Source organism: Piliocolobus tephrosceles, chromosome 5 (genome assembly GCF_002776525.5).
Source record: "Piliocolobus tephrosceles isolate RC106 chromosome 5, ASM277652v3, whole genome shotgun sequence".
NCBI classification, from domain to species: Eukaryota; Metazoa; Chordata; class Mammalia; order Primates; family Cercopithecidae; genus Piliocolobus; species Piliocolobus tephrosceles.
In genome coordinates, this window is record NC_045438.1 from 152,381,113 (window position 1) to 152,406,096 (window position 24,984).

The 24,984-nt window shown below is 41.6% G+C and overlaps 1 protein-coding gene across 2 annotated transcripts; it reads right to left on the bottom strand.

The window, feature by feature from the left end:
- Positions 1–16: 16 nt before the first annotated feature.
- On the bottom strand, positions 17–18,942 carry MYLIP (myosin regulatory light chain interacting protein). Of its 2 annotated transcripts, XM_023209814.2 has the most exons (7): positions 18,579–18,942; positions 17,241–17,431; positions 6,298–6,483; positions 5,180–5,377; positions 4,534–4,698; positions 2,932–3,352; positions 17–1,612 (listed from the first exon to the last, which is right to left on the bottom strand). In XM_023209814.2, exons 1-7 carry the CDS (start codon positions 18,663–18,665, stop codon positions 1,523–1,525), a joined length of 1,338 nt encoding a protein of 445 aa, XP_023065582.1. In that variant the 5' UTR covers positions 18,666–18,942; the 3' UTR covers positions 17–1,522. The 2 variants fall into 2 exon arrangements, with proteins under 2 accessions (XP_023065582.1, XP_023065583.1); XM_023209815.2 differs by lacking the exon at positions 5,180–5,377.
- Positions 18,943–24,984: the final 6,042 nt, after the last annotated feature.

Sequence of the window (24,984 nt, forward strand, 5' to 3'; positions counted from 1 at the left end):
AATACACACATCCATGTTTGCTTTGAAGTCTTTATTATCCTGAATATAAAAAGACAGAGTCCTCTAGGATATAACAGAGTTCTTTACGTGGAAACATTATTTTTTTACAAGTGAAAAAATAAATACCTCTTGGAATAAAGGCTTATATGCTAATATGTGCCATAAAAAAGTAGAGTTTTAATATTTGACAAAATGTCTGTGCAAAGAAACAAATGCATAAACACATTACTGCTACATTAAGGCAATATGAAAAGTATACTCAGAAATCTCAGTAAAGTGACAGTGTAGGTTTCTAGCTTTACCTCAGCTAGTATTGCACCCGATAAGGTCATCTAGGTCTCCCGACATCCCAGAAAACCTGCTAGCTGACCAGCTTCCAAAATGCCCAAGTGGGAGTGGAAAACATGTTTAAGAATACAGAAGCAAAAAGAACCAAAACCCCTTTGAAACATACAGAGGGGACAACCCAAAGTTAATACTTAAGCAGTTACTTTACAACAAAACCTCCCCCCACCCCCAACCCCCAAAAAAAACAAAACACAGAAAAGGACACAATATCTAAATACTTCTGGTAAGGCTATAAAAGGCTTGACAGTTCAAGCAAAGCAACACCAGTGGGTGAAGCTGGGATCGAGTGCTTGGGAGAAGTGGTGAGTTAACTACCCTCAGTTGTACACCGTGAGGCTCCGTCTCTCACTCAGCGAGCTCTGCTTTCCCTTCCCAAGGAGAGTGCTCTCTGTTTTCAGTCCGAAATACAATATTCCACCAGCTCAGAAGGCCTGGGGAGTCCTTGACTACTCCACAGTAATCTTATAACAAAATTGGTAGTATTTTATAATCAAAAGGCTTGTGGGGGTAGGGATAGAGGGAGCTTAAAGGAATAGGGAGCCACCCACATTGAATGAGCTGCTTTTTACTAGCCACACTGGTTTAGATCCGACATCGTCAACTTTTTAAAAGTCACAGAATTGATTTGTAAATCTGTTTGCCTTCCACTCATTCTTGATCAAGTTATAAAGACAGAAATGACATTAAAACGACAACTTACGGAAAACTTTCCTATTAAAAATGGTTGGAGCTCCATGACCATACAAAAAGAACGAAAGTCTTAAAAGTAATTCTTACAAAATCTGCTGCCGGTAGGAAACTTACCTCGGGATACATTAAGGAGACTTACAACATCCTTTCCTAAAAGGTACCCAACTTTTTGGCTATGTTGCCACTTCACTGACATCAAAGACTTTACCTATTCCTTTACTTGATCATAAAAAAAATCAACACCCAAGGAACGTGTCCGTGTCCCAGAGCTCCTCCTGCTCCCCACCACTGCAGCTGTTGACTCTACACATTGATATGTTTTCGCAGTGAGGAGTAGCTGTGTTATTTTTCTTCCTTTTTTTTTTTTTAACATCGCGTGGCAGATGGGTGTTGGAGTAATTACTTTCTCCACAATCTATCATTTTTATAGTTTATAATAGTGCAGTTCATGGAAACATGGCAAGTCCAATAAAAGCACAACAGATTAGATCACAGTCAGATTGAGAAGACTGGTGTGGGTCGGCAGATAGACGTGCTGGACGTGCTCCACGTGCGACCTGCAGACGGGACATGACTGGAAAAGAAAAGCCAACGGTCTCTGTTAGCACGCAAGCCTTGGTGGGGGTCCTGTGTCTCTGCGTGCACCCCTGGTCTCTAGTGCATTTAATTTTCTAAATCAATTGTGATCACAGTGATTTCTAGCTTTCAAATGGTAGAGATCTTTGCTGTCTCACAAGTTTGAAAGTTTATACTTTACAAGGGCTTAAAAATAAGTATTATGAAATAAACTGTAGGAAATTAATTATATTTTTAGTCAAACGCTAAACAAAGTACATTGAGTAAAGCAATTACTGAAGACGTCTTTCTGTGCAGGATGTGGTCTCTACGTGAGTAGACTGTAACACTTCAGGCAGCAGTGCAGGGGACCTTTCTTGAAATTGTGTGTCCTTAGCTCAACTGACTGACTCAGGCCAACATTCCTGGGCTGATGCCCGCATGGCCAGGGAGGGTGGCTCTGCTCCTAGCCGTAGGTGGCAGCTCCACATTCCTGGCTGACTTCTCAGAAAGTCCGTGCCCATCATCAGCCCTCGGGAGAGACTTATGGATGAGAGTTGGACTAGCTGGGCAGAAAAAGACAAGCCTATGACTGCTTCTGGGGAAAGGACACAGGGGTCGTTTGGTTTTATTAGCTCTGAAATTAGCAGCTTCTGAAGGACTAAGTATTATTTAGGCCCAGTTTTACATAAAACCATAGTGACATTTGGCAAACACACCTGAGAAATAAAAACAAATTGAAAAAACTTATTGTAAGAGGAAATTTAAAATTCTTCTTCATGCAAGAAAGGAAGAAAACTATATGCGAGTTCTCTTTTTTTTGTTGTTAATATTAAAATTAGTTTGACTTGCTAATAAATAACAGTCAACCCATATGCTCTTGAAGCATTTGCAATCATAAAAGGAAATTAATCACCAATATCACAGAGTCAACAACCCATCCATGGATAATTGAGAAGTATTCTTTCCCAAATATCTTAAGTAACAAAGACCATCCTCCTAAGTGTCAGAAAAAGGGAGGCAACTTGAAATAGAGGAAGGAGGCCTGGATTCTAGTCCTCAGGTCAGCTGCTAACTAGGTACGTTACCCAGGAATCTGAGCCTCATTTTCAGAACTTGAAAACACTGTATAATTTGGAGTAATTATGAAAATAGTACACTAATCTAAAATGTTTCTAAAGGCCAATACCTTTTAGGTCACCAAGTACAAAGACCCTTTCCGGGTGAAGATGGGCATTCCCTGTCGGTGCATGAGCAAGCCAGTACCTGGCTCCTACTCCCCATTAAGAGGAGGGATAGGTGAGGCTGCAGGCAAAAGCGGGCAGCTGACTCCCCTACCTGTAGCTGGCTGGCGCAGCTCTCACAGCACACAGTATGGCCACAGGGACAGAAGGTGGAGTTGATCTCCTCCTCGCAGCACACCATACACAGCATGGCTTCCTTCAGCTTGCGCAGCTTCTCCTGCAGCGCCCGGGTCTGCTGGCAGCTGAGGCCCTCACAGCTGCTGCAGTTCATGCTGCTTTCTGAGGACTTCAGAGGCGAGTGTGAAGGGCTCTGGTTGCTTCTTGACACGAGGTCCACAACGCCAGCATTGTACAGAGCCCTCCTGGCATGGTCATACACCTCCTTTGATGTTCTTTTAATATCAAAGACATATTTCTTGCCAAGGTTAATGTTTTCATTCAGAAACAGAGATGCCAAGTGGCCCTTCAAGTCACGGCTATACTGCATCATGACGGCGCTGGTCACTGTGTCACACCTGCAAGGCAAGATTGAACATCTACTTTAACACCAAAGAGCCCGGCAGCCCCCTTATTCGCTGTTGTCAACAAGAACAAGCCAGATGTTTCATATTCTTGTCTGCACGTATGAAAGTAAGTCCTTCCAGTTTTACGTCTGGTAGATATTCTCAGTGATTACACCTCTGTTTCCCTAATGTCTCCTAATATTATTGTTTCCATAAAGCAATAAATACAGAGGGCAGTGAGCACATACCCCCTCCCCAGGACAGATGCTACTGAGTCAAGTTGCTTATGGAAGAAAAAGGGCATCTGCCTTGACGTCTTGGCTTTTATGTTAGAAATGTCTACAAATATTCCATTCTGTTTCACAAGTTGTGTATCTATTTTAACATAAAAAAAAGTTTAAAGATGCCTACGACTTAAATTTCTTAACTTTAATTGTCCAAATACCTGAGTCCAATCACAACTTGGCTTCAAAGTACCCTCTGAAATGAGGGGATCAATATTGTTATTTAAAAATCCTTTCGTACACACTGAGGATTCAGGATAGCAGCTCTGCCAGAAAGAAAAGATGACCTGTGCTATCCCTCTCCTCGGCAGTGGAGCAGGCCCACCCACTCAGGGTTACCTTTAGGGTAGTCAAACTTGGCTTTGAACCTGAGTGCTAGACTAAGTAAATATTTATCCTCCCAGTTCCTCATCTTTAACATTAGGGTAATAATACTTAACCTCTTAGGGTTGTTGTATTGATTAAATAGGCGTAGAAATCTCCTAACACACTTTGTGTCTAGATTAATGGCATAAGAAAATACGGTAGGAAAATGACGAATTGATGGGTGCTGACGAGTTGATGGGTGCAGCACACCAACATGGCACAAGTATACATATGTAACAAACCTGCACATTATGCACATGTACCCTAGAACTTAAAGTATAATAAAAAAAAAAAAAAAGAAAATACGGTAGGAGGCAAGCAGAGAATGTGTTTGTGTGGCTCACACACATGCACCTTCTGTGAGTAAAACAAGACTACGTTAACGAGGACTCCACTGCTACTGCAGAAACAAAATGTTCAGAATTTCCTAAATTCTGTACTAAACTCATTGACACAACAATCCAAGGAACTGTAGAAACCTGGTTGTCACCTAAAAACCTTAGAGCTGTGGTGCTGAGGTGACCAAGCACATGAGATACGTGCCTGTAGAACGCGTGCGTCTCTGTTATCGCTCTGTAGAGCCCGCTGGCCGCCCTGGTGCTGATCATTTTAAACAAGAGCACGATGCTGTTCCCAGACTCCTTGGTGACCGTCAAATATACATTCTTTCCTGACTGGGTGGCCATCTGCACCACAGGATAAGCTATCCTAAGAGACGGGAAGAGAAAAGAAAGCAGATCTAGAAGGACTGATTCCTCACCATGTATGTGCCTTTGTGGGATCCCCATTTGCTCATGACCTAGGAGAAAAACCAGACGCTTCCTCTGGGGCTATCACATCACCATGATGCTGCCTCGTCATAAAGATACAGTGAAAAGCAGTTGGGCATATGTGGAGGGAAGTGTAGGAGCAAGTGCTGGGTGTGTACACATGCATGTCTAGAGGTGAAAACAAGATTTTTATGGCAGTGAATGGGTTATTTGGAAAATGTTAACTCTGCCACATTGTATACCTTGAGTAACATTTAAAATGGTTATTTAGGCCTGAATAAAATTAATATACATACCAAAATGAAATATTTCATTCCTAAGAGCTGACTGTCGAGTAAATCCCTTTCTACTTTCTATTATGTCGAGAGCTACAGATGTATACACATGCTTAGGTCAAAAAAAGTTAAGTCTTGGCTTACCTATTAATTGGGCTAAAGTCATCTTTACAAATTGAGATTCCTTCAGGTCCAACCCCAATGAGCAGTTTCTGCCCTTCGCTATCCCTCACAGAATGCCATTCTATGCCATAGTTTTCCATTGCCGACACAATCTGCAAAACTTGGTATTCAGCTGAAGCCTGGCTGGTCCCCTCTAACTCCTTATGTTTTGCAACAATGCTGGAGGACACCAAGAGGACAGAGAATTAAGTATACAGATATTAACTTTAGAGATAAACCCACGTAGTCTTCACAAGTGAAATATACTAACAGTGATGAACCACAACAGCCTAAAACTTATGTATTACTGATGTTTCACGTATTTAGCGAACTTACTATAAAAAACCTCTAAGACACTGCGATAGCGATCTCAACTATTAAATACTTGGTAAAAACACTTTGGGGATGCTGGATGGGTGATGAATTGAAGAATTACGAAAAGTCTCTAAAAATATACATAAGCCAAATTTACATATTGGAAAGTCTCATGCATTTGTCCACATATAGTTTATAAGTATAAAGCTGACCCCTGAGGCCCCTGTAGCCAGGGAAGGAGGCAGTCCAACAAACCACAGGAGTCAGCCTGGCATGGAGGCCACCCTCAGTTGAGCCTTCAGATGAGACAGAGTTCCACCTGCAGCTTGACTACTGTCTCATGAGCCAGAGGACCCAGCCAAGACATGGCCAGATTTCTGACCTACAGAACTGTCAGACAATTTTTGTTGTTTTGAGCCACTAAGATTTGGGGTAACTTGTTACTCAGGAATAGATAACTAAAATGCCTATGTTAGATCTCCTGGTTTAATTCTTGCTGGGATGAAGAAAACACCAATATACATAATAGATTTTTTTATTTTAGGAGATTTGTACTTAAAGGCAGAGATTTAAAAATTCTCATTATATAGCATTTCATATTGTGTTTATATATTTTTCAAATAAAAGGCTAACAAATTAAAAAAAAATACTTGGTTAAATTGGGCAATGGCCCAGTCTTAACCTCATGAATTATGTGTATGTACCACAGATTCATCTTCTTCTGGAAATGCTTATACATTTGATAGCTCTATGAATATAAGCAGTAGCCCTGATGGCAGCCTCACCTGTTCAAGGTGGCAGAGGAGAGCTCCTTGGCACACAGCTCCTCATAGTTATACTTGGCAGTGTTCTGGTTGTAGTCTCCAAACTTGGTCTGGGCCAGGAGGGCACTGAGTTCCACTGCCTGCTCTGGGGAACACAAAAGGTGGCCTGCCAAGAGGGCCTCCTTGATGTGCAAGAAAAAGATGTGCCTGCAGAGCAAGGTGAGAGTGAGGTTATGCTTGGGGATAACCTGACATCAATCTCAGCCTACTTAGCAATTTCACAGTCACTTTTAAGGAGAGCAATTTAAAAAGTCACACTGAAAATGCTTAACATTAAAGAACTTTAAAAAAACCATCAGTATTAAGACAAAATCAAAGTAAGAACTGAGTTTCTTTGGAATAAAAGTTGTGACCCAAACAAGATAAACTTATTTAATACAAGTTGGGTAACATTAAGGCTACAAAACATAAAATAATTACACATACATTTCTGCATTATAGTGTTTTAAAATAAATTATTTTAATCAGAAAAAATGTATCTTGACATGGATTTTGATAGAATCTTAAGGAACCCTATACATAAAGACAAAATTCTCACCTTTATTAAAATGATACCCCTATCCTAGTCTCAGTGCCAGCTTCTCTCCTAAGAATCACAGGAAAAATGTCCAATCTCCTATAGGCTTCACCACCTGGATATTCTTCACTACCTCAATTTCGGCTCATTCAAAACCAAACTCCATATATTCTTTCCAAAGCCCTTTCTCTCCCAATGGAGACCACAGACTGACTTTGGACTCTGTCCAATTTCACTTGACTTTCTTGTCTCTGAAAACTATTTAAATCCAGTTCTATCCTCCTGTTTGTGCCTTCTCAATACTACTTGCAGGAAGAATTTACGCTATTCTCTGAGCTGCTCTCCTCCTCCAGACTCCACGCAGGCAGCCTACCTTCCATGCTGCTTGTTTCTAGTATAAACTTGTCATTTCTCTGCTCAAAATCCTTCAAGGGATCTGTACGGCTTGCCAAGGGAGCACGTCATTAACGTGGAGCTGAGGAGTCTCCGCCATCTGGCCCCAGCTTTCCAGCCACGTCTCCTGTCATTCCCTGCAGCTGCTACGCCCCAGGAGAGGGAACAATTCCTCTCTCTGGAAAATCCAGGAAGCATGTTCATGCCATGGTGTCTCTGGTCTTGCTGCTCCCTCTGTCCCGATGGCCATTCTTTCTGTCCCCTTGCTTGGATACCCATTGGTCTGTATCACATGCAAATTCTCTACTCCTCTACTACAGTATTTGACATAACATGTATATTATCTATGACTTCTTAAGTGCCTCGAACATCACAGCGCTCCAAAAATGTACATAAAACTGCACATTATGTGTGATTAGTTTACCTTCCAACCTTAGTTTCATCCTGTTTGACCCTCTGCTGGTTGTATACAATACTATACTCTACATTTACTAAAAGGTATGTCACACTTAAAAACTCCTGTAAAATTCAGATACTCGTCACACTGCCCAAAACTCTGAAGAGCATCTAAACTGCTGTAGACAGATTGGCCTCAGTTATAACATGTGTCCCTGGTCAATGTGAAGTTTTAACCTTCCTTTGATGACTTGTCATAACCTCTCAAACAAGGTTAATATTGCCACAATATTCCTCCCATTAGCAAACGAATTATAACTTTGGCCAGGTGCGATGTCCTTAACACTGCTTCTGTTTATAATATATCTGTGTCTGACATTTCAGGTAGAGGAACATGAACGAGTAAGAATCAGCTAAGAGGAGACAGTGCGGCTACAAATCTAAGGAAGTGCTACACTGAGAGTCTAAAATGTCTGGCTGACAAGAGCCATTAATCTTATTTTCACTAAGCAGTGTTTAAATTCAATGTTTTGTGCATTCTGTAATGATAAAGAAATATTTAAAATGATGAAACTCTGCCAAATACTACAGCTTTTTTTCTTTTTTCAAAGTCCCTGTAAAGAAATCATAGTAAGAATGTGTAATAGCCTGAAAGAAGATAAACATGCTTTTTATTAACCCAAACATGTGCTAATCTTTAAAGTATTTCTGACATACTGCTAAACTGAGAAGGGATTCCCCACTGGGGCAAAGGAATTGCCACAAAAATAACTTGCTGTAAAATAGCTCTCTGAGGACTGAGATCTAGCATTCTCAGCAAGCCATGGTTTACCACACTGTTGCAGGCCTCAAAAGGCTTCTTAGATGACCATTTGATAAACATCATCCTGGTGAATGTACCCATCTCTGTATTCAACTGGGGTGGAGGCGTGCTGTTAGGAAACTGAAATCTGCATCTATGCTTATGTTAAAGAAGAAATTACGCTCTGAAAGACTTGAAGAATATTGCCACAAACTAAGTCTTCTTAGTTTAATTACTGCTTATGTAAAAGTGGCGTCTTTTTTTTTTTGAGGTGGTGTCTTGCTCTGTCACCCAGGCTGGAGTGCAGTGGCATGATCTTGGCTCACTGCAACCTCCGCTTCTCAGGTTCAAGCGATTCTCCTGCCTCAGCCTCCCGAGTAGCTGGGACTACAGGTACCAACCACCATGCCCGTCTAATTTTTGTATTTTTACTAGAGATAGGGTTTCACCATGTTAGCCAGGATGGTTTCAATCTCCTGACCTCGTGATCTTCCTGCCTCGGCCTCCCAAAGTGCTGGGATTACAGGCAAAAGTGGCTTTTAACTTATTTTTCAAGTCTAAAGTTAGAGACTAGCTCCTGCTTTACTAAATAGTAAGAAGAGTTTTGAATCAATTCCATGTCTTTTTGCAACCTATCCATGCCTACGCTTCTGGAGAGACAGTGGCCAAAATCAAAGGCAAAGAAGCAGTAACAGAATGTAAACAGGTGGCAGGCAGCCTGAGAGCACCACTGATCCTTCTCAGCATATGGGCCAGAATTTAAGAAAAGGTCTAGCAAGGGGGATGATTGACCTTTTGGACATAATGCACATTCTAGCCTGGACTGCAGAAGATGCCTGGTAAGCATGAAAAATCCTTCTCCTTACTGTCAATGTCAGCTTCCTGATAGGCCCTTCCTGCATTTTGCAGTTTCATGGCTATAAAGTAATCTTTTCATTTCCAGTCAATAAATATTTGTCTTGCATTGCCTCTGTGCCCAGCCCTAAGCTGGGGTTATAGGGTAAACATGTCTGAGAGTTCCTTTTTAGATGGACTTCCAGCCTTTTAGAATGAAGAGACATATCCCATCAAAATAACTCCAGCCACAATCTAGCTTTTGGGTGACAAGTTTATGCTCTCCAGGAGAACAGTACAACGGAGTACTAGTAGCAAAGGTCAGCACTCTAATAGGCTCTTTCCAAGACAGAGGATAGCAGAGCTCAGAGATACGTTTCTAACAAGAACTTCAATGATGGCTCAATATTTATGGGTGGCTTTGAATCAACGATTTTCTCTTAGTATTTTCCTCTCAAACCATCTGGACTGTAACTATCTGGGCTCCTGGGTTTTGCCCCTCCCTTTTTGTTTTTTGTAAAGTAGGCGAAAGGTTACCAATAATATCAAAACAAGCAGAAGTGGTCAAAGAAGTTGTGCCTGCAGTGAATGCTCTTGCACTAAAGATCAAAAGTAGATGACATATTCAATTCAATATAGGCTACATCCTAGAATCACAAACAGAAAGAAAGCCTTTGGAAAAAAACTGTTTTCTTTGTGTTAAGCAAATGTCCATGAATACGTCCTATGAGCACAAATTAAGCTCGAACTGCACCTTTTAAACATTCTTCGGGTTATACCTTCTAATTCATGACTCTTCTGTAAGTTTTACCCAGTTACTGAGAAAACTGACATTTTTAATACATGGATCACATTTTGGGGGCCCAGGCAAAAGATTCTGGCTAACTCATGTCCTGGCGTGATGGGCACAAATGAATTAACATTTACTGAGCATTATGGACGATTTTTTTTTAATGGAGTGAATGTAAGGATATGCCAAATTTTAATTTTAGAAATGAATCACATATTCTTACTGTATTTTTCTTTCAAAGTACTTCAAATTTTCTCTCTTTTAAAAATTAATTCCTTCTTACAGTGCTAAGGAATGAAGTTAGATCATTTATCTTTTAAGAGTTGTAATCAGAGAACTTTCCTCTAAACACTGGCTTGTCTCATAAAGCAATTATCGAGGAATCAAAGCAGAACTCCCTGCAAACCAATCGGAAGCTATTGATCTGCGCATCCTAGAGGGTTCCTCTCAGTTACCGCCCTCCAGTTACCTCACCAATTACACCATTTTGAAGAGCTTTTAATGACAGATGTAAAATAACTATATCCAGGTTCATTATTAAACTCAAAATTTAAGAACTAACCTACATCTTTAAAACAGCTAAGTAGCTATTTTTTTTTTCAAACTCTCAATTACCAATAATTGAACTGTATTTCTCCTGGAAAGCCATGGCTGACTCTAGCCATAGGGAGTAATGGCTGGTTCTGCTCTCCCCTTGTCAGAAGCCACTGTGATCATCAGTCAGCCCGCCTCAGTCCAGTGAGTCACCTAACCACAGTTTATTTTAAACCAAACTTTGACTGCCAAGTTATATTTAAAAACTATCAAATCACAACAGAATTGCTTTGAGAGTTTTCTGTTTTGTATCTTTAATTTCAGTAAAACACAAGTCAGTTCAAGATGGATCATGGGCCTAAATGAAAAAACTAAAATCGTAACGCTTTAAAAACTAAACGCGAGAGTATCTTCATGGCTCCCAGGTTGCAAAGGTTTCTCAGGACACAGCAAAAATCACAAAAGAAGAAAGTGGATAAATTAGGCTTCACCAGAATTAAAAACTTCTACTCATAAAAGGCATCAGAAAAACAGGTAAGCCACAGGAGGAAATACATTTACAAAACATATATCTGACAAAGGACTGGTATCTCGGGTACATGAAGAATTTGTACAACTCAAAAAAAAAGGCAAACAGCAAAAATGAGTAAATGACTTGGATACTTTGAAAAAGATACATGAAAGGCCAATAAAAACATGAACAAGTGTTTAATATTAATTGTCAGAGAAATGCAAATTAAAACCACAACACTCTACCACTACACACCCACCAGAAAGCTGGTATGTGGAGGAACTACCAGGTATGTGGAGGAACTAGACTCTTACATTCTTGCTGGGAGTACAGAATAGCACAACTGCCAAATAGCTTTGGGAAAAGGTCTGGCAGTTATAAAATGAAATGATTACTTACTCCATGACCCAGCTATTCTACTCTTCGGTATTTATTTATTCAAGAGAAATGAAAATATGTGTCTACAAAAAAAAAAAAAAAGGTACATACTAGAATGTTTATGGCAGCTTTATTCACAATAGCTGGAAAACAGGTGTTCATCATTAGGAGTATGGATAAACAAACACTAGAGTCATTCAATGGAATACTATCCAGCAATATAAAAGAACCAACCACTGATATATACGACAATGTGGATGGATCTCAAAAAATCTGTGATGAACGAAAGAAGCCAGACATCAAAGAGTGCATACCACAAGATTCCATACAGAGAAAGCTGCACAGGCATAGCTCATCTCTGGTAGAAGAACACATGACAGAGGTGTGGCAGGTGGCAGATGGGGGTGGGGAAGAAGGGGAGGGGTTGACTGCAGAAGGGCTTGAGGGAACTTTCTAGAGTGAGGATAATGTTCTAAATTTTGGTAGCAGTTTTATTTAAACAAGCACAGCCGTTTGTCAAAAATCATTAAATGGTGCAATTAGGATTTACATAAATTTTACATCAAAAGAAAAAACTGCGAACATTGAGTTCTAGTTAATGTTATGCATGCTGAAGTATTTAGGGGGAAACATACTTATATACAACTTATTTTGAAATGCATCTAAAAAGTAAGATTGATGGGTGAGTAGAGGACTGATAAATGGATGAATATGTAATACATACTAAAGTAGATATATAGTATATATACACTATATAGAATATATAGTGTACATATAGATAGTGTACATATATAGTGTGTGTGTGTGTGTATATATAGTGTGTATATATATAAGTGTTCCCTGTAAAAAATCTCTAATTTTCCTGTATGTTTGAAAATTTTCATAAGAACTTAAGAAAGTAATACTAGTAAAAATCCCTTCGGGTCAAGGATTCAAATAACTAGCCATATCTAACATGAACCACCACATCTATCTACTTCCTGGAGGGCTTGCCACTGAGAAACTTGTCACAGCTAAATAATTACCAAGTTAGGCCTCTATGTAGGCTTCAGGAGATCCTTTTCAAAGCTCAAAGTACAAAACGAGAATCACTGATGAAAGTGTTCCTGCTCTAAAGCAGTTAAAAGATGTGGAGGGCAGCAGCTGGGAAAATTTCCAACTTCAAAAGTGATCACAACCCACACCAGAAGAACACTTCTGATTGAAAGCAGAAAATCTGCACTTCTAAAAAATGTGCTTGTTCACTCACAGTAGATACCCATCCTAGGCAAACACCAATCTAGGCAGTCCTGAAATCTAAAAGTGTTAACTACAATCTCTTTCTCAACAATCTAGATTAGCCAGGAATGCTTTTTGGTACATTTATTCCATGAGGCCGGGACGGTTCAGGAATTTTCAGACCTCATCATCTTTTTAACTGCCTTCACATCCTGAGTTACTTGCTAGGTCCTGCTGCTGGTACAGAAGAGGGCTGGGAACAGCCCACAGTGGGACACCATTCAGAGGCAACACACCCAGTGTCCCTACAGCTGCTCAACACTGGTCACCCTGAGTCTGACCCTAGGTGCCTTCTAAATGCTCAGATTTAATTTTAAATGACATTTTAAAAACCTTCTTTGCAATTTCATACAAATATATAAGTGCCAGAAAGTCAAAAAGGGCCTAAAGGTACCCAGACAGGTGTTCCTTGGCTGAAATAAACACATATAATAACACGAACGTCCTATAGCCTTAACAAAAGAAAAAATTACATCACAAATTCAAAATTCGATTAAATACTTTCTGTGGAAATAACCACATGCCTGCTTTTACTGTTTTTACTTTCCAGGGCCTATTTTGTGTTTGGGCATGCAATCTTTCCTAGATTTCCACATCTAAAAGTGATTTTTGTTGGAAGACGGAAATACCCAGTTAATATGTACTTAGGACTATAAATGGGTTGCAGTTAAAGTGATGCTATAACTTGAAAACTATCTGACCTTCATAGACGGCCCAGATAAGTGGTAGTTTCTTTTAGGAAAGAACTAATAGCCACAATAAACACATGGTCTAGGATGGGGTAGAGGGGGTGAAAGAAAGGAAGCAAAAGAATGTGAGGAAGCTCTAAGTTAAGTTCAAGTAGAAAATAATCACTATAAAACATTTTTTAAATGGTGAGATTTCTTTGAGATACTCTCAACTTTTCAGTTTATAGAAGCAAAGTGAAAAACATCTCAACGTCTATTAGGAAAACTTATATCAGTTAACTCCATTTTTGTTTACTTCCAAGTTCTTAATTCGATGATTCAACAAATATGCAACAGGCACTTATTATTAGATTCTGGGAATACAACATTGATCAGCTTTCTGTTTAATGGAGTTTAGGTTATTAGAGTGACTGATAATAAACAAATTGCCACATAAGTATATGTAGTATTATAAGCTCATTAAATGCCATAAAGGAAAGATACATGATATCTTGGGGGAGTTTAGTCTCCCAAGCAAGGCTAGAGAAGGCTTTCCCAAGGGCTGAGGATGGAGCTGAGGTCAGAATAGGACAGATTTAACAAGGGACGAGTCAGAGTCAAACTCATCACTGCTGGCATCATTGAAATCTGGATGAAATTTAACATCCAGGATTATAGCATTTCTGTGAACATTTAGTTTGGGACTCATAGAGCTCTTGGACTGGGGTTGTTTTCTGGAAAAGAGAATCCATGTGTTGGTGAGCCTTACCTAAGCAAAATGTCTCCTAGCAAAGACTTCAGAGCTCTGCTAAAACGTGGCTAAGTCAGGAAAAAAATACAGATTTTTATTGGCAGTGGATGGTATAATTATCATTGTGAAGATGAAGCATATACTTCTCTAATCTCTGGTTTTGGAAATGTTGACAAAATCCAGTCAGAATTGCAGTAAACTCAAAGACTGTGAAAGGCAAGAATTTCCAAGATGATTATTATTTCAGATCTACTTCCAGAATACATTAATTTGTTTCACTATTCATTTTATTCCATGGCATCACAAACATCTGCTGAAAATACTTGCTGTCTCCATTGCTGAAATATGCCACCTGAAAAGTAAGACTCTCCTTTCACATTTGAGGCTCATATTCAAGAGCAAAGCATAATCTAGATAGAAGAATCAAATCTAAAATTAGGCCAAATCAGAACTCTACCTACCAATCTAAGCAAACAAACACTTATGTGCTTTTTCTGTTTTCAGAGACACATATTTAGGAAAACATTAAGGAAAATAATATAAAGAGAACACGAAAGCAATGAAAAAAGTTATTGCTAAGAGAAATTTAGAAACCATCTCTTCAGGGGCTTTCAAGTAGGATGTAGAGCAGGGCCCATGGCAGTCTGGATGGCTGGTAGTTGGTGGCAGAGCTGAAACTACAATACAGGGCTTCTGCCTGGTTCCCTGGTGCTGTCCTATGACAAACAGGCCTTCCTGCCCATCATTCTCACAAGGGCTTCCCTAATCTGATACGAACTAATATGTTAACTAGGACAACTCTGCCAGGATATTTCAGCACCATTTAATAAACTGTCTAGACACTTTCAGTGTACTATACTACATGCACTCTCATGATTTAGAAAAGAGTAAAAAAATCACCTCTCATAACTGGATGGTCAAAGCTAAATTTACTCACTACATAAACAGACCTATTGTATATTCATGGCATTTTATGTAAGTATTTTACAACAAATAATTAAACATCAAAGAAGTTTATGAACCAGCTTCATTTGCTAGCATTTGTAAATAGAAGTATTTTTGTTCTACAGTTTAATGCATGCAAAAACAATGCTAATTGTAAACTGGATCCAGTACAGCTTCTGATGTCCTAATTAAGAGGTATAAATGCTAATTACAAATCACTTTATCTAGTTACTAAAACTTAAGTGTCAGTTATGTATTTCAGCCAACCCCACAAAACCAAGTAAAATTCACCAATATATTAAAAGCAAGTTAAAAGTTAAGGCCACACTAACTTTTCAATACCATTTCAAAAAGGAATTACAATCAATTAAAATTACCTAGTTGAACTAGGTATGTACATTCTTTGAGTACTATTATGAATCTCAAGAGTCCAAGTGAATTGAATCAGTAAAGGAGAAACCAAGACAGGAAATTTGATTTGAGTTCTAATCCATAAAATGTCCCTATTTCTTACATGAATAAAATTGATTTGATAATAGTTACTAATCCAATTACAGGAAAGCACAGGTAGAGACCATCTACTAGTCAATTATAAAGTCTGAATACATTCATAAAACAAATGTATTATGCTATTATCACTGCAGCCATTGTTTAAATGCAGTTATTTGGTACTCCAAGCTTCTGAAGATTTAAAAAATAAATTTGTGCCATCAAAACTGGGTTGCATCTAGAGATCTTGAAATAATTACAAAATCATAATAGGACTACACAATGAAAATGCCAATATGTTGTGTTATATCTTGTATTCGACTGCAAGTTATGACAGTGAAGCACAAAGCTTTCACAAATCAGCTTTAAATAATAATTTCTAAAAGCCTATTCTGATTAATACAGACAGCTAAAGCATCCTGAAGCATGCAGTCACTTGAATATTTTGCAAGATATTTTCAGGAGTACCAAGAATTCAATATACCATCTTCATTCAGAAACAAAATTAAACATCTGTCTCAACCTTTAAAGCTCGATGACAAGGCAAAGTGGAGATTTCAAATTCAAATGAGTAGTTTTTCAAAATGAGTTTTTATCAGTCCTTGGGTAAAACAAACCAGCAAATGTCACGTAAAAAACTGTTAAAGGATAACGCTCCTTCATCATTACTTAAAATTTTTAGAATCACATTTTTCACATGCATGGCATATTTCTCAGCCAAAGAATTATGAAAAACATTAGAACTTAGATCCAAAGTTTCCTATGTCTTTAAAGTAGCTGTTTTCCTTTTTAATTTTTTATATGCCACTGTAAGATTGAAGTCTCCTGCCTTTCAATAAATATTAAATATCAATTTCCTAGTTTGGCTCCTTCTTGAGAAAAGTATTAGAGTGAGTCCAGGGGAGAACATACTTTGAAAAATGAGACCACATGCTTCAGCTGTCTACCACTGCTGGTGGTGTTTTACAACGTAGAGAGATAAATTCAATCTAAACTCACCGATCCTGTGTAGTATATCTGTGGGTTGGAATTCAGTTACAGCAGCCTCAGAAGAGTTCATGAAATTACATTTTCAAGAAACTTAAAAACTTCCAAAATTCTGCATGAAGTCAAACAGAACTCTTGGCTGCACACTGTAATCTGACACTAGGCTGAAGAAACTGACCAAGTTTAAGTAACCCAAGAGGAACTGTGTTTCCTGCTTTCTGTTAGAACAGTCTGCAATGACCTATAGTAACACTGCTGAGGCAGAGGTTACTATCGGGCATTAGATGCTGCTATCAGGAAGTCAGTCAGTCGGGTCAGGTGGTTTTTCTTTCTTTTTTTATTTTTTTTCTGGGGTAGCACTTATCTGAAGTGTTCGTAAGAATGAATTCAACTCTGCTTACCCATCAAGTTTGTAAAGACAAGAAAAACTAAAACATGAATTGGACAATGCACTGGGACCAAGTAGGTAGCTCCCTCTTCACCTCAACAAAAGGACTGGCATGGAACATAAGTTAAGCTGGAACTCCGCATCAAAACAAACTTGCCTGTGAGTATCTCTGGGAAGGTGCAGTGGCCCTTCTAAAGGGAACCAAAGGTCTATTTGACGGTGGTTTATTTTAGCTCACTTTACCTAGTCTGCTCCTGTAAGATGAGATGAGGCTCCACGAAGAACTTGACTCTCAGTTTAAGCCTGTAAGGGGCTAGCCCATCCATCTGCTGGGAGATCCGGTTCCTCAGGTTTAGCCATAAACTTTCACCTTTGCTACCCGTAAACTGCAGTCCAAAATAATCAACTTCTATGATTCCCAGTCGCCTGCACACCTAAAACAAAAAGGAATGCAGCCTGGATGAGCAAACGGTACATGTCAAAGCAAACCCAACGACTCCCTGAGGCCGACTGCTGGTACTTTTTACCAAGTTCAGTGGTGTTACAATTCCTGATCTAAACTGGAAAAACAAAGTTCTACGGCTCCAATGACACCAAACCACGACCTATGATATGGAGACTCATAATTCCTTTTAACATCTAGGGCATGACCAATTGCAATAGAGAAAAAAGGAGTCCTCAAAAGTAGCCTTCCAAAAGATGAAGAGGGGAAACTACAGGGTATTTTCCTTCTCATTCCAATGACCGGAATTCCCTCCACCAGCATACTCTGCACAGCTGATTTTTGGCGACTTATTATCTGGGCAATTTTAACCATCTGGACTCCAAAAATCAAACACATTGAGGGAACACGCCACAAGTGTCAGCTAAGCTTCACAAGCGGTTTCCCAAACATCTCAGAGCTAGAGGGGTTGAGGGTATAGCGTTTTCCTGGGATCACATTTGCTGTCTGCCATACCACCTATGCGCTATTTGGCACCGATCTCCCTCACTCTTAAGGAACCACATGCTTAAAAACAACCGAGCAGTAGATGACCCAAACCTATTCCTCCCGTCCCCCTGCAAACCCGGAGATGCAGGTGAACGGTGCATTTGAGAGCAGCAGCCTGAGAAGCAGCGTGAGACAAGGGCCCGGCTTATCTGCCAAGAACCCCTGGGGCCCGAGACTGCTTCGAGTCACTCCATTCCATCCTGGCACTCGGGTGGCACTGCCAGGCGCAGCGGGGACCCGACAGGCGGTATCACGCACATACCTGCGGCAGGTGTGCGGAGCTGCCTTCTTCCGGGAAAGTGCTGTATTGGGGGGATGATGGGGGGCTGGGGGGTGGATCCCGGCTGCGGGCTGCGCCAGGCCCTGAGCGCTGGGGACCCCCGCTGCGCGCTTTCTCCGCGCACCCCACGCACGCCAGGAGGAGACCGCGCGCCCCACGCCCGTGGAGAGGAGGGGACGCGCTCCTCCCCGGCTGCAGCCGCAGTGCCTCCCGGCCCCTAGTAGGCGGCGCGCTAGGGTGCCAGGCTTCGCTGCGAGGCCCCTCGGTCTCGCGGGACCCTCCGGGGCCCCCTCTTGCCCCTCGTTCTCACCTGGTTGAGGCAGTCCTCGCCGTTGGCTTTCGCCTCCACCTCCACCTCCATCAGCACCGCGTCCGGCCTCGTCACATAACACAGCATGGCTGGGGCTGCCGCTGCCGCCACAGCCGCCTTCTCTTTGGTGTGCGCGGGGCTGCCGCCTTGTCACGGCTGGGACCCAGTCCCGGACTCGGAGAGGGCTGGCCCTCGAAGGCTGCAGCTCTGCAGACCCTTGTCCTGCGCCCCGCGGCCGCCACTCGCGTCCCCGCCACCCCCTCACCCGCTGCCCGCCAGCTCCCCCTGTCCTCCGCGGTGGCGCCGCACTCCAGCAGCTCAACTGCCTGCGCCGCGACAGGGACTCCTCTGATATAGCGGCCCCGCCCCCTTCAGCTCGAGTGCCCGCCAATCACGGCCTCCCAGCCCCTCCTCCCCCGCCCGGTCAGCCAATAGCGGCGCCCCTCGACCGCGGCCCCCGCCTCCCAGCGCCGGCTGAGTTCCCCCGGCCGCCCCGGGAGGTGGCAGCTTGCGAGCGCCAAGTGCTGCGGGAAGGAAAGGAGTCACCGGAGCACACCCGCCGCCTCTGCCCGCTGGGCGACGCTGCTCGGAGTGAGCGATCGCCCGGGGCTCCAGGCGGGGACGCCTTTCTGCCATCTCGAATTTACGGTGATTAAACACCTGCAAGCTGCCACTGTTCTTCAGATATCTTGGATCACTCCGAGCACGCATTTCGGTTGTGAAAGCAAAAAGGAAAAGGAGCAACCCAAAGCCTAAAGGAAACTGTTTTCGGCCGGGCGTGGTGGCTCATCCCAGCACTTTGGGAGTTCGAGGTAGGCGGATCACCTGAGTTCAGGAGTTCGAGACCAGTCTGGCCAACATGGCGAAACCCTGTCTCTACTAAAAATACAAAAAAAAAAAAAAAAAAAAAAAAAAAAGCCAGGCGTGGTGGCAGGCACCTGTAATCCTAGCTACCTGGGAGGCTGAGGCAGGAGAATCGCTTGAACCCAGGAGGCGGAGGTTGTAGGGAGCTGAGCTGAGATTGTGTCACTGCACTCTATCCTGGGCAACAAGAGCAAAAAACTCTGTCTCAAAAAAAAGAAAGGAAAAAGACTGTTTTCCACCAGGCTTAGCCACAGTGGGTTGCTGGGAGATGTAATCATTGTTCCTTAATAAGATCTCATCATTGAGAAAAACAGTGTGAGTATGAACGTTTTTGCAGTTGACCAGTGAGCCAGGTGTCTTGGTCTAGTGCTGGTGTGTTACCCTCCAGAAGGGCTTCTCCTTACTGGTTCTGCTGAATCAAAACGCCTTACAGGGCACCAGGCCTTCTCTCAGGTTGCTCATTCTATCTCCTGCCTTATCTCACTCATTCATTAAACATTCATTCAGCATCTGATACCCTGCCTGTCCCTTCTCCCAGGCAACCAGATGTTGTCCTTGTCTTAAGGTAAGATGCCCATCTCCTGACCTAACAGGTGGTGTTACTGCAATAGTAGCTATTAAAGGTCTACAACTATTCACTCATTTACCGTTTGTTCCTCTTTGCCAATACATTACATAGGCTACCTTTTTTATTTCGTTATAGAAGCCAGATGATGTGGGTTTCAGCCATGGAAACTTAGAAAACTTACTTCAGGCCAGCTCGATGACTCACACCTGTAATCCCAGCACTTTGGAAGGCCGAGGCAGGAGGATCACCTGAGCCCAGCAGTTTGAGACCAGACTGGGCAACATAGTGAAACCCCATCTCTACACAAAATACAAAAAAATTAGCTGGGTGTGGTGGCTCCTGCCTGTAGTCTCAGCTACACAGGAGGCTGAGGTGGGAGGATCACTTGAGCCTGGGAGTTCGAGGCTGCCGTGTGCTGTGATCCCGCTAGTGCACTCCAGCCTAGGTGACAAAGCAAAAGGCCCTGTCTCTAAACAACAACAACAAAAAGAAAACAACGAAAGAAAAAAAAAAAAGAGAGAAAACTTACTTCATCTGTCTGAAGCTTGGTGTTGTCAACAGTAAAATGGAGACAGCAATATCTGCTCCGTCTCCACCCAGCATTGTTGGGAAGCAAAGCAAAGACAATCACGTTCACAAAAGCATTTGAATGTCCCTGTGCGTGTAAGGGAGGCTATAAGGTCAGCTCTGTCACTGCTTAATGATGACTTTTCCTGTCTCTACCCTGCTTCACAAGTCCCAAGGGTCTGTTAGTGGCCTTTATTTCTGATCAAGTAGGTACGATATCAGCCTAAGGCTAAAAAAAAAAAAGGAGGGATCCTCCCACACACAGTTCTTTGCTAAAGCTGACTGAGTAAAACTGTAAACTGTCCAAGTCCTAACCCCCACTGTTGCAGAGGGACAGGTGCATTCTTACATCTTTCTGTCTTATAAATATACCTCATGCTATTGTGGGCTGAAATAGTCCCTTCTTGTATTAACTGCGGTGCCTATTCCCTGAATTCCAGTTTACTAATAATCTGGGGAATTTATCTGGGAGATAGCATTTGGTTCATTCCTTGTCTAATTTATGCTTAATTGCTACAAGTTTCAGAACAGGAAGAAGAGGCAAGGGGCAATAGGGAGACAAGTTGTATTGGTTAGTATTTTTGTTTATGAACAACAGAAACTAAAGCTGGCTGACTAGAAACTCATAGAAATCAATGGGACGAGGTGTGGAAATGAGTAGAATGGGGAAATATTGGTTGGTCAAGAAAAAAAAACAAACAAACAAAAATAAAACAAGCAAAAACCCAAACCAAATACCCCTTTGTGGACTACTTTAAAAATAACTTAGATTTTTGGTTTTAGCAGGGATTTTTCTTTTGCAAGTATGATTTCATTGTTTTAAAAAAATCTAAGCTTGTAAAATAGTTTGTAGAAGCATAGGTAAAATCTGACATGCTTTAATTTATTTAAAACTTTTTGGCCGGGCGTGGTGGCTCATGCCTGTAATCCCAGCGCTTTGGGAGGCCAAGGCAGGCAGATCCCTTGAGCCCAGGTGTTTGAGATCAGCCTGGGCAAAATGGCAAAACCCTGTCTCTACTGAAAATACAAAAAGTTAGCCAGGCACGATGGCATGTGTCTGTAGTCCCGGTTACTCAGGATGCTGAGGTGGGAGGATAGATTGAGCCCAGAAAGTCCAGGCTTCAGTCAGTCGTGATCTCACCACTGCAGTCCAGCCTGGCCAAAGGGAATGAGGCCCTGTCCCAAACAAAACAAAAATCAAACAAAACCCCACATTTTTATTACTGTTGTTGTTCTTGTTTTTAGACAGAGTTTTGTTCTTGTTGCCCAGGCTGGAGTGCAATGGCATGATTTTGGCTCAGTGTAGCCTTTGACTCCCTGGTTCAAGCAATTCTCCTACCTTAGCCTCCCGAGTAGCTGGGATTACAGGCCCATGCCCCCACACCCGCCTAATTTTTTGTATTTTTAGTAGAGACGGGGTTTTGCCATGTTGGTCAGGCTGGTCTCGAACTCCTGACCTCAAGTGATCTGCCCACCTTGGCCTCCCAAAGAGCTGGGATAACAGGTGTGAGCCACTGCCCCAAACTATTTTTAAAAATTATCATTTGCAAAATAGTTGGAAGTATAAGATTTACAAGAATTTTTTTTTTTTAATTTTTTTTCAGAGACAGGGTATAGCTCTGTTGCCAGGCTGGAGGGCAGGCGGTGTTGTGAACATAGCTCACTGCAGTCTCAAACTGCTGGGCTCAAGCAGTCTTCCCACATCAGCCTCCAGAGTAGCTGGGACCACAAGCAGGTGCCACGACACCCGGCTAATTTTTGTGTTTTTTTGTAGAGATGGGGTTCTCGCTGTGTTGCTCAGGTTGGTCTCGAATTCCTGGGCTCAAGCGACCCTCCTGCCTCTGCCTCCCAAAGAGTTGGGATTACAGGCGTGAGCCACTGTACTCATGACAGGGATATTTCTAATCCAAACCCAGATAGTGCTTCTGCTGTAGGATGGTTGGTGAAGAGTCAATGGTTTTGAAATTAAGAATCACCAGATAAGACTGAAGAGAAGGATTTCTTAAAACAAAAAACAAAGCTAAAAATAGGAAAATGGCACTTGGGGGTAGGAGGGGTGGGCAGTAAGGAATCCTTATGACCGGGAAGCAAAAAAAAAAAAAATACTGGCTTCCCACTAGCATGTATGGAGTATATTGGACCATGACCCCTCTCTCTCCTCGCTTTCTCTCGCTGTCTTTTCTCTCATCTCTGTTTTGTAATTTCTTCCTTGAGTAGAGCTAGGGAGAGACTGGTTAGTTATAGAATGAGGAGGCTGAGTGAGCTGGTGAGAAAGCACATTATGCTCAAAAGACCTGGTTAGGGAATAGAAAACCCACAGTAGAATTACTTCCTCGAGGATTCCACCATCTGCTAATGCTACTGAACGTCTGGAGCCAGTTTCAAGCCCCAGCTGGGTCTAACTCCAAAATAAGAGACTCTGAACACCCGGGGTGGGAACTGTATTGGATTGAGCCGTTATTGAAGCCAGAGAGATGCCCAAGTTATCTGTGTCTGCTCTCTTTTTCTCTCAATTAGCTCTCATCTTTTAAAGATAGCATTAAAATTAACCAGCATAGTAAAAAAAAAAAAAAAAAAAAAGGGTCAGCTGTATGAATACAGAATTTAAAAATAGAAACCATAACTAGGCGGTAGAGTTGGCTAACCCAGTGGAGTCCTAGCTGTTCAGACACACCCGAGCACCACGGATTTTCTCTGTCTCACATACTAGGACTCAAGACTGAGCACTAGATCGTATTTGTGGGATGTGATGATCATTTGGCTGCAAAATCTTCCTTCTGATTGAGCACTGGGTCTGATCCGGATGGCTAGGTACCTGTCTGCGCACTGCATTCTCAACACTGCGTGTACCACTGCAGAAACCCTGTGCTGGGTCTCCAGAGAAGGACAGCCTTCATCACCTGCCACACCCTTCTTTTTGCCTCTCAAGGTTCATTTGTAGAAGCACCGAGGGAAGAACAATTAGTGACTGCCTAAAAAAACCATCGTTTTGCTTTCACACATTATTCAAGCTAATGATTCACATAAGTAATGCTTCATCAAACACAAGCATGTTAGAATGTGTCAAATGAGCTGAAATCTCTCATTTGAAATATTAGACTTGTGAAACTCAGGAGCAGTTTAATTTGATCCTGGCCTACCATCAAACCAGAACATCTCATTTCTGAAACTGGCTGTTTGAAGAGAAAAAGAAGGAATGAAGCAGGAATAGGCAGCACTCATGTTAAAAACTCTGGGAGATCTGAAATGGCATTGTTTTAATTAGCAGGCAGTTAAAAAAATTTCTAATTAGGAGAGTTACTGTTCATTGCAGAATACTTGGAAAAGACAGAAAAGTATAAGGCAAAAAATGAAGTACCTATAATTTTATCAGACATTTCTATTTAGTATTGATGTTTCACTCTTGTATTTTGCATATGATGGTCTCTAAATATTTATCATGTTATAATCAAATACTGCTTGTTAATTTCCAGAAATATATTAAGAGAGCAAGAGAGACTTGGATGCAGAGTTCCAAATCTAAACCCGGTATTATGACTATTAGGAAAGTTATAAACAGAAAGAACAACCACCACACAAAAATAATTACAACCATTACTGTTTCTCAGCTCTCTCCTTTTCTTCTCTGGACTACTAACCTTTCTTGTGTTTGTCTTCTTTCTCACTACTAAAATGCCCTGAAAGATCACATTTTGTGATATGCTTACTTGTTTAGCATGTGTCATTTCGTTGAGAGATGCTCAGAGCTGGGAGAAAATTTCCAACTTGGTACATTTTGTTTAACAACAATGTTTTTGATGCCTACCTTTTACTTACGGAAATGATCAATAGGCACGTGTTTTTGAGTTACTTATCAAGGGTAGTGATACCTAGGTGCTGAGCCTCCCACAGCAGAGTTCACCATCATTCTAGTTTTGAATGAGGCTGGGGACTCACTGATGCTAGGGATGCAGTTGGAAGCCACAGAATAGAGAACAGACAACCAATCTGCCTGAGGCTCCAACACAAACCCGAATCTCAGTTGATGAACTAACAGTTCTTTTCCAAGGTTAACATTAATAGATATGCATTTGAACTTGGCCATGATATAGAAAATGCATTGAGATGTGAAACGTGTGTGAGAGTACACAAACATTTCTGTCTTCCTGAATGAAATTCAAAACCAGATCTTCCAAGGTGGGAGATAAGAGGTGAACATTCCATGTAGTTTGAGCAGCTGGACATTCCACCTTTCTCTAGAATTACTCTCTTGGAATTACTGTTTAATACTATTGCCTCTGCACTGGCCTTGTGGGGTGGGTGGGGAGGGTAGTTTCTACTTGCTTTAAAACTCAGACCCAAGGGAGGGCCTGAGGCCATTCCCACCTTACTCTGTCCAGAGATAAGACTAAGGAATTACCAAGGGCA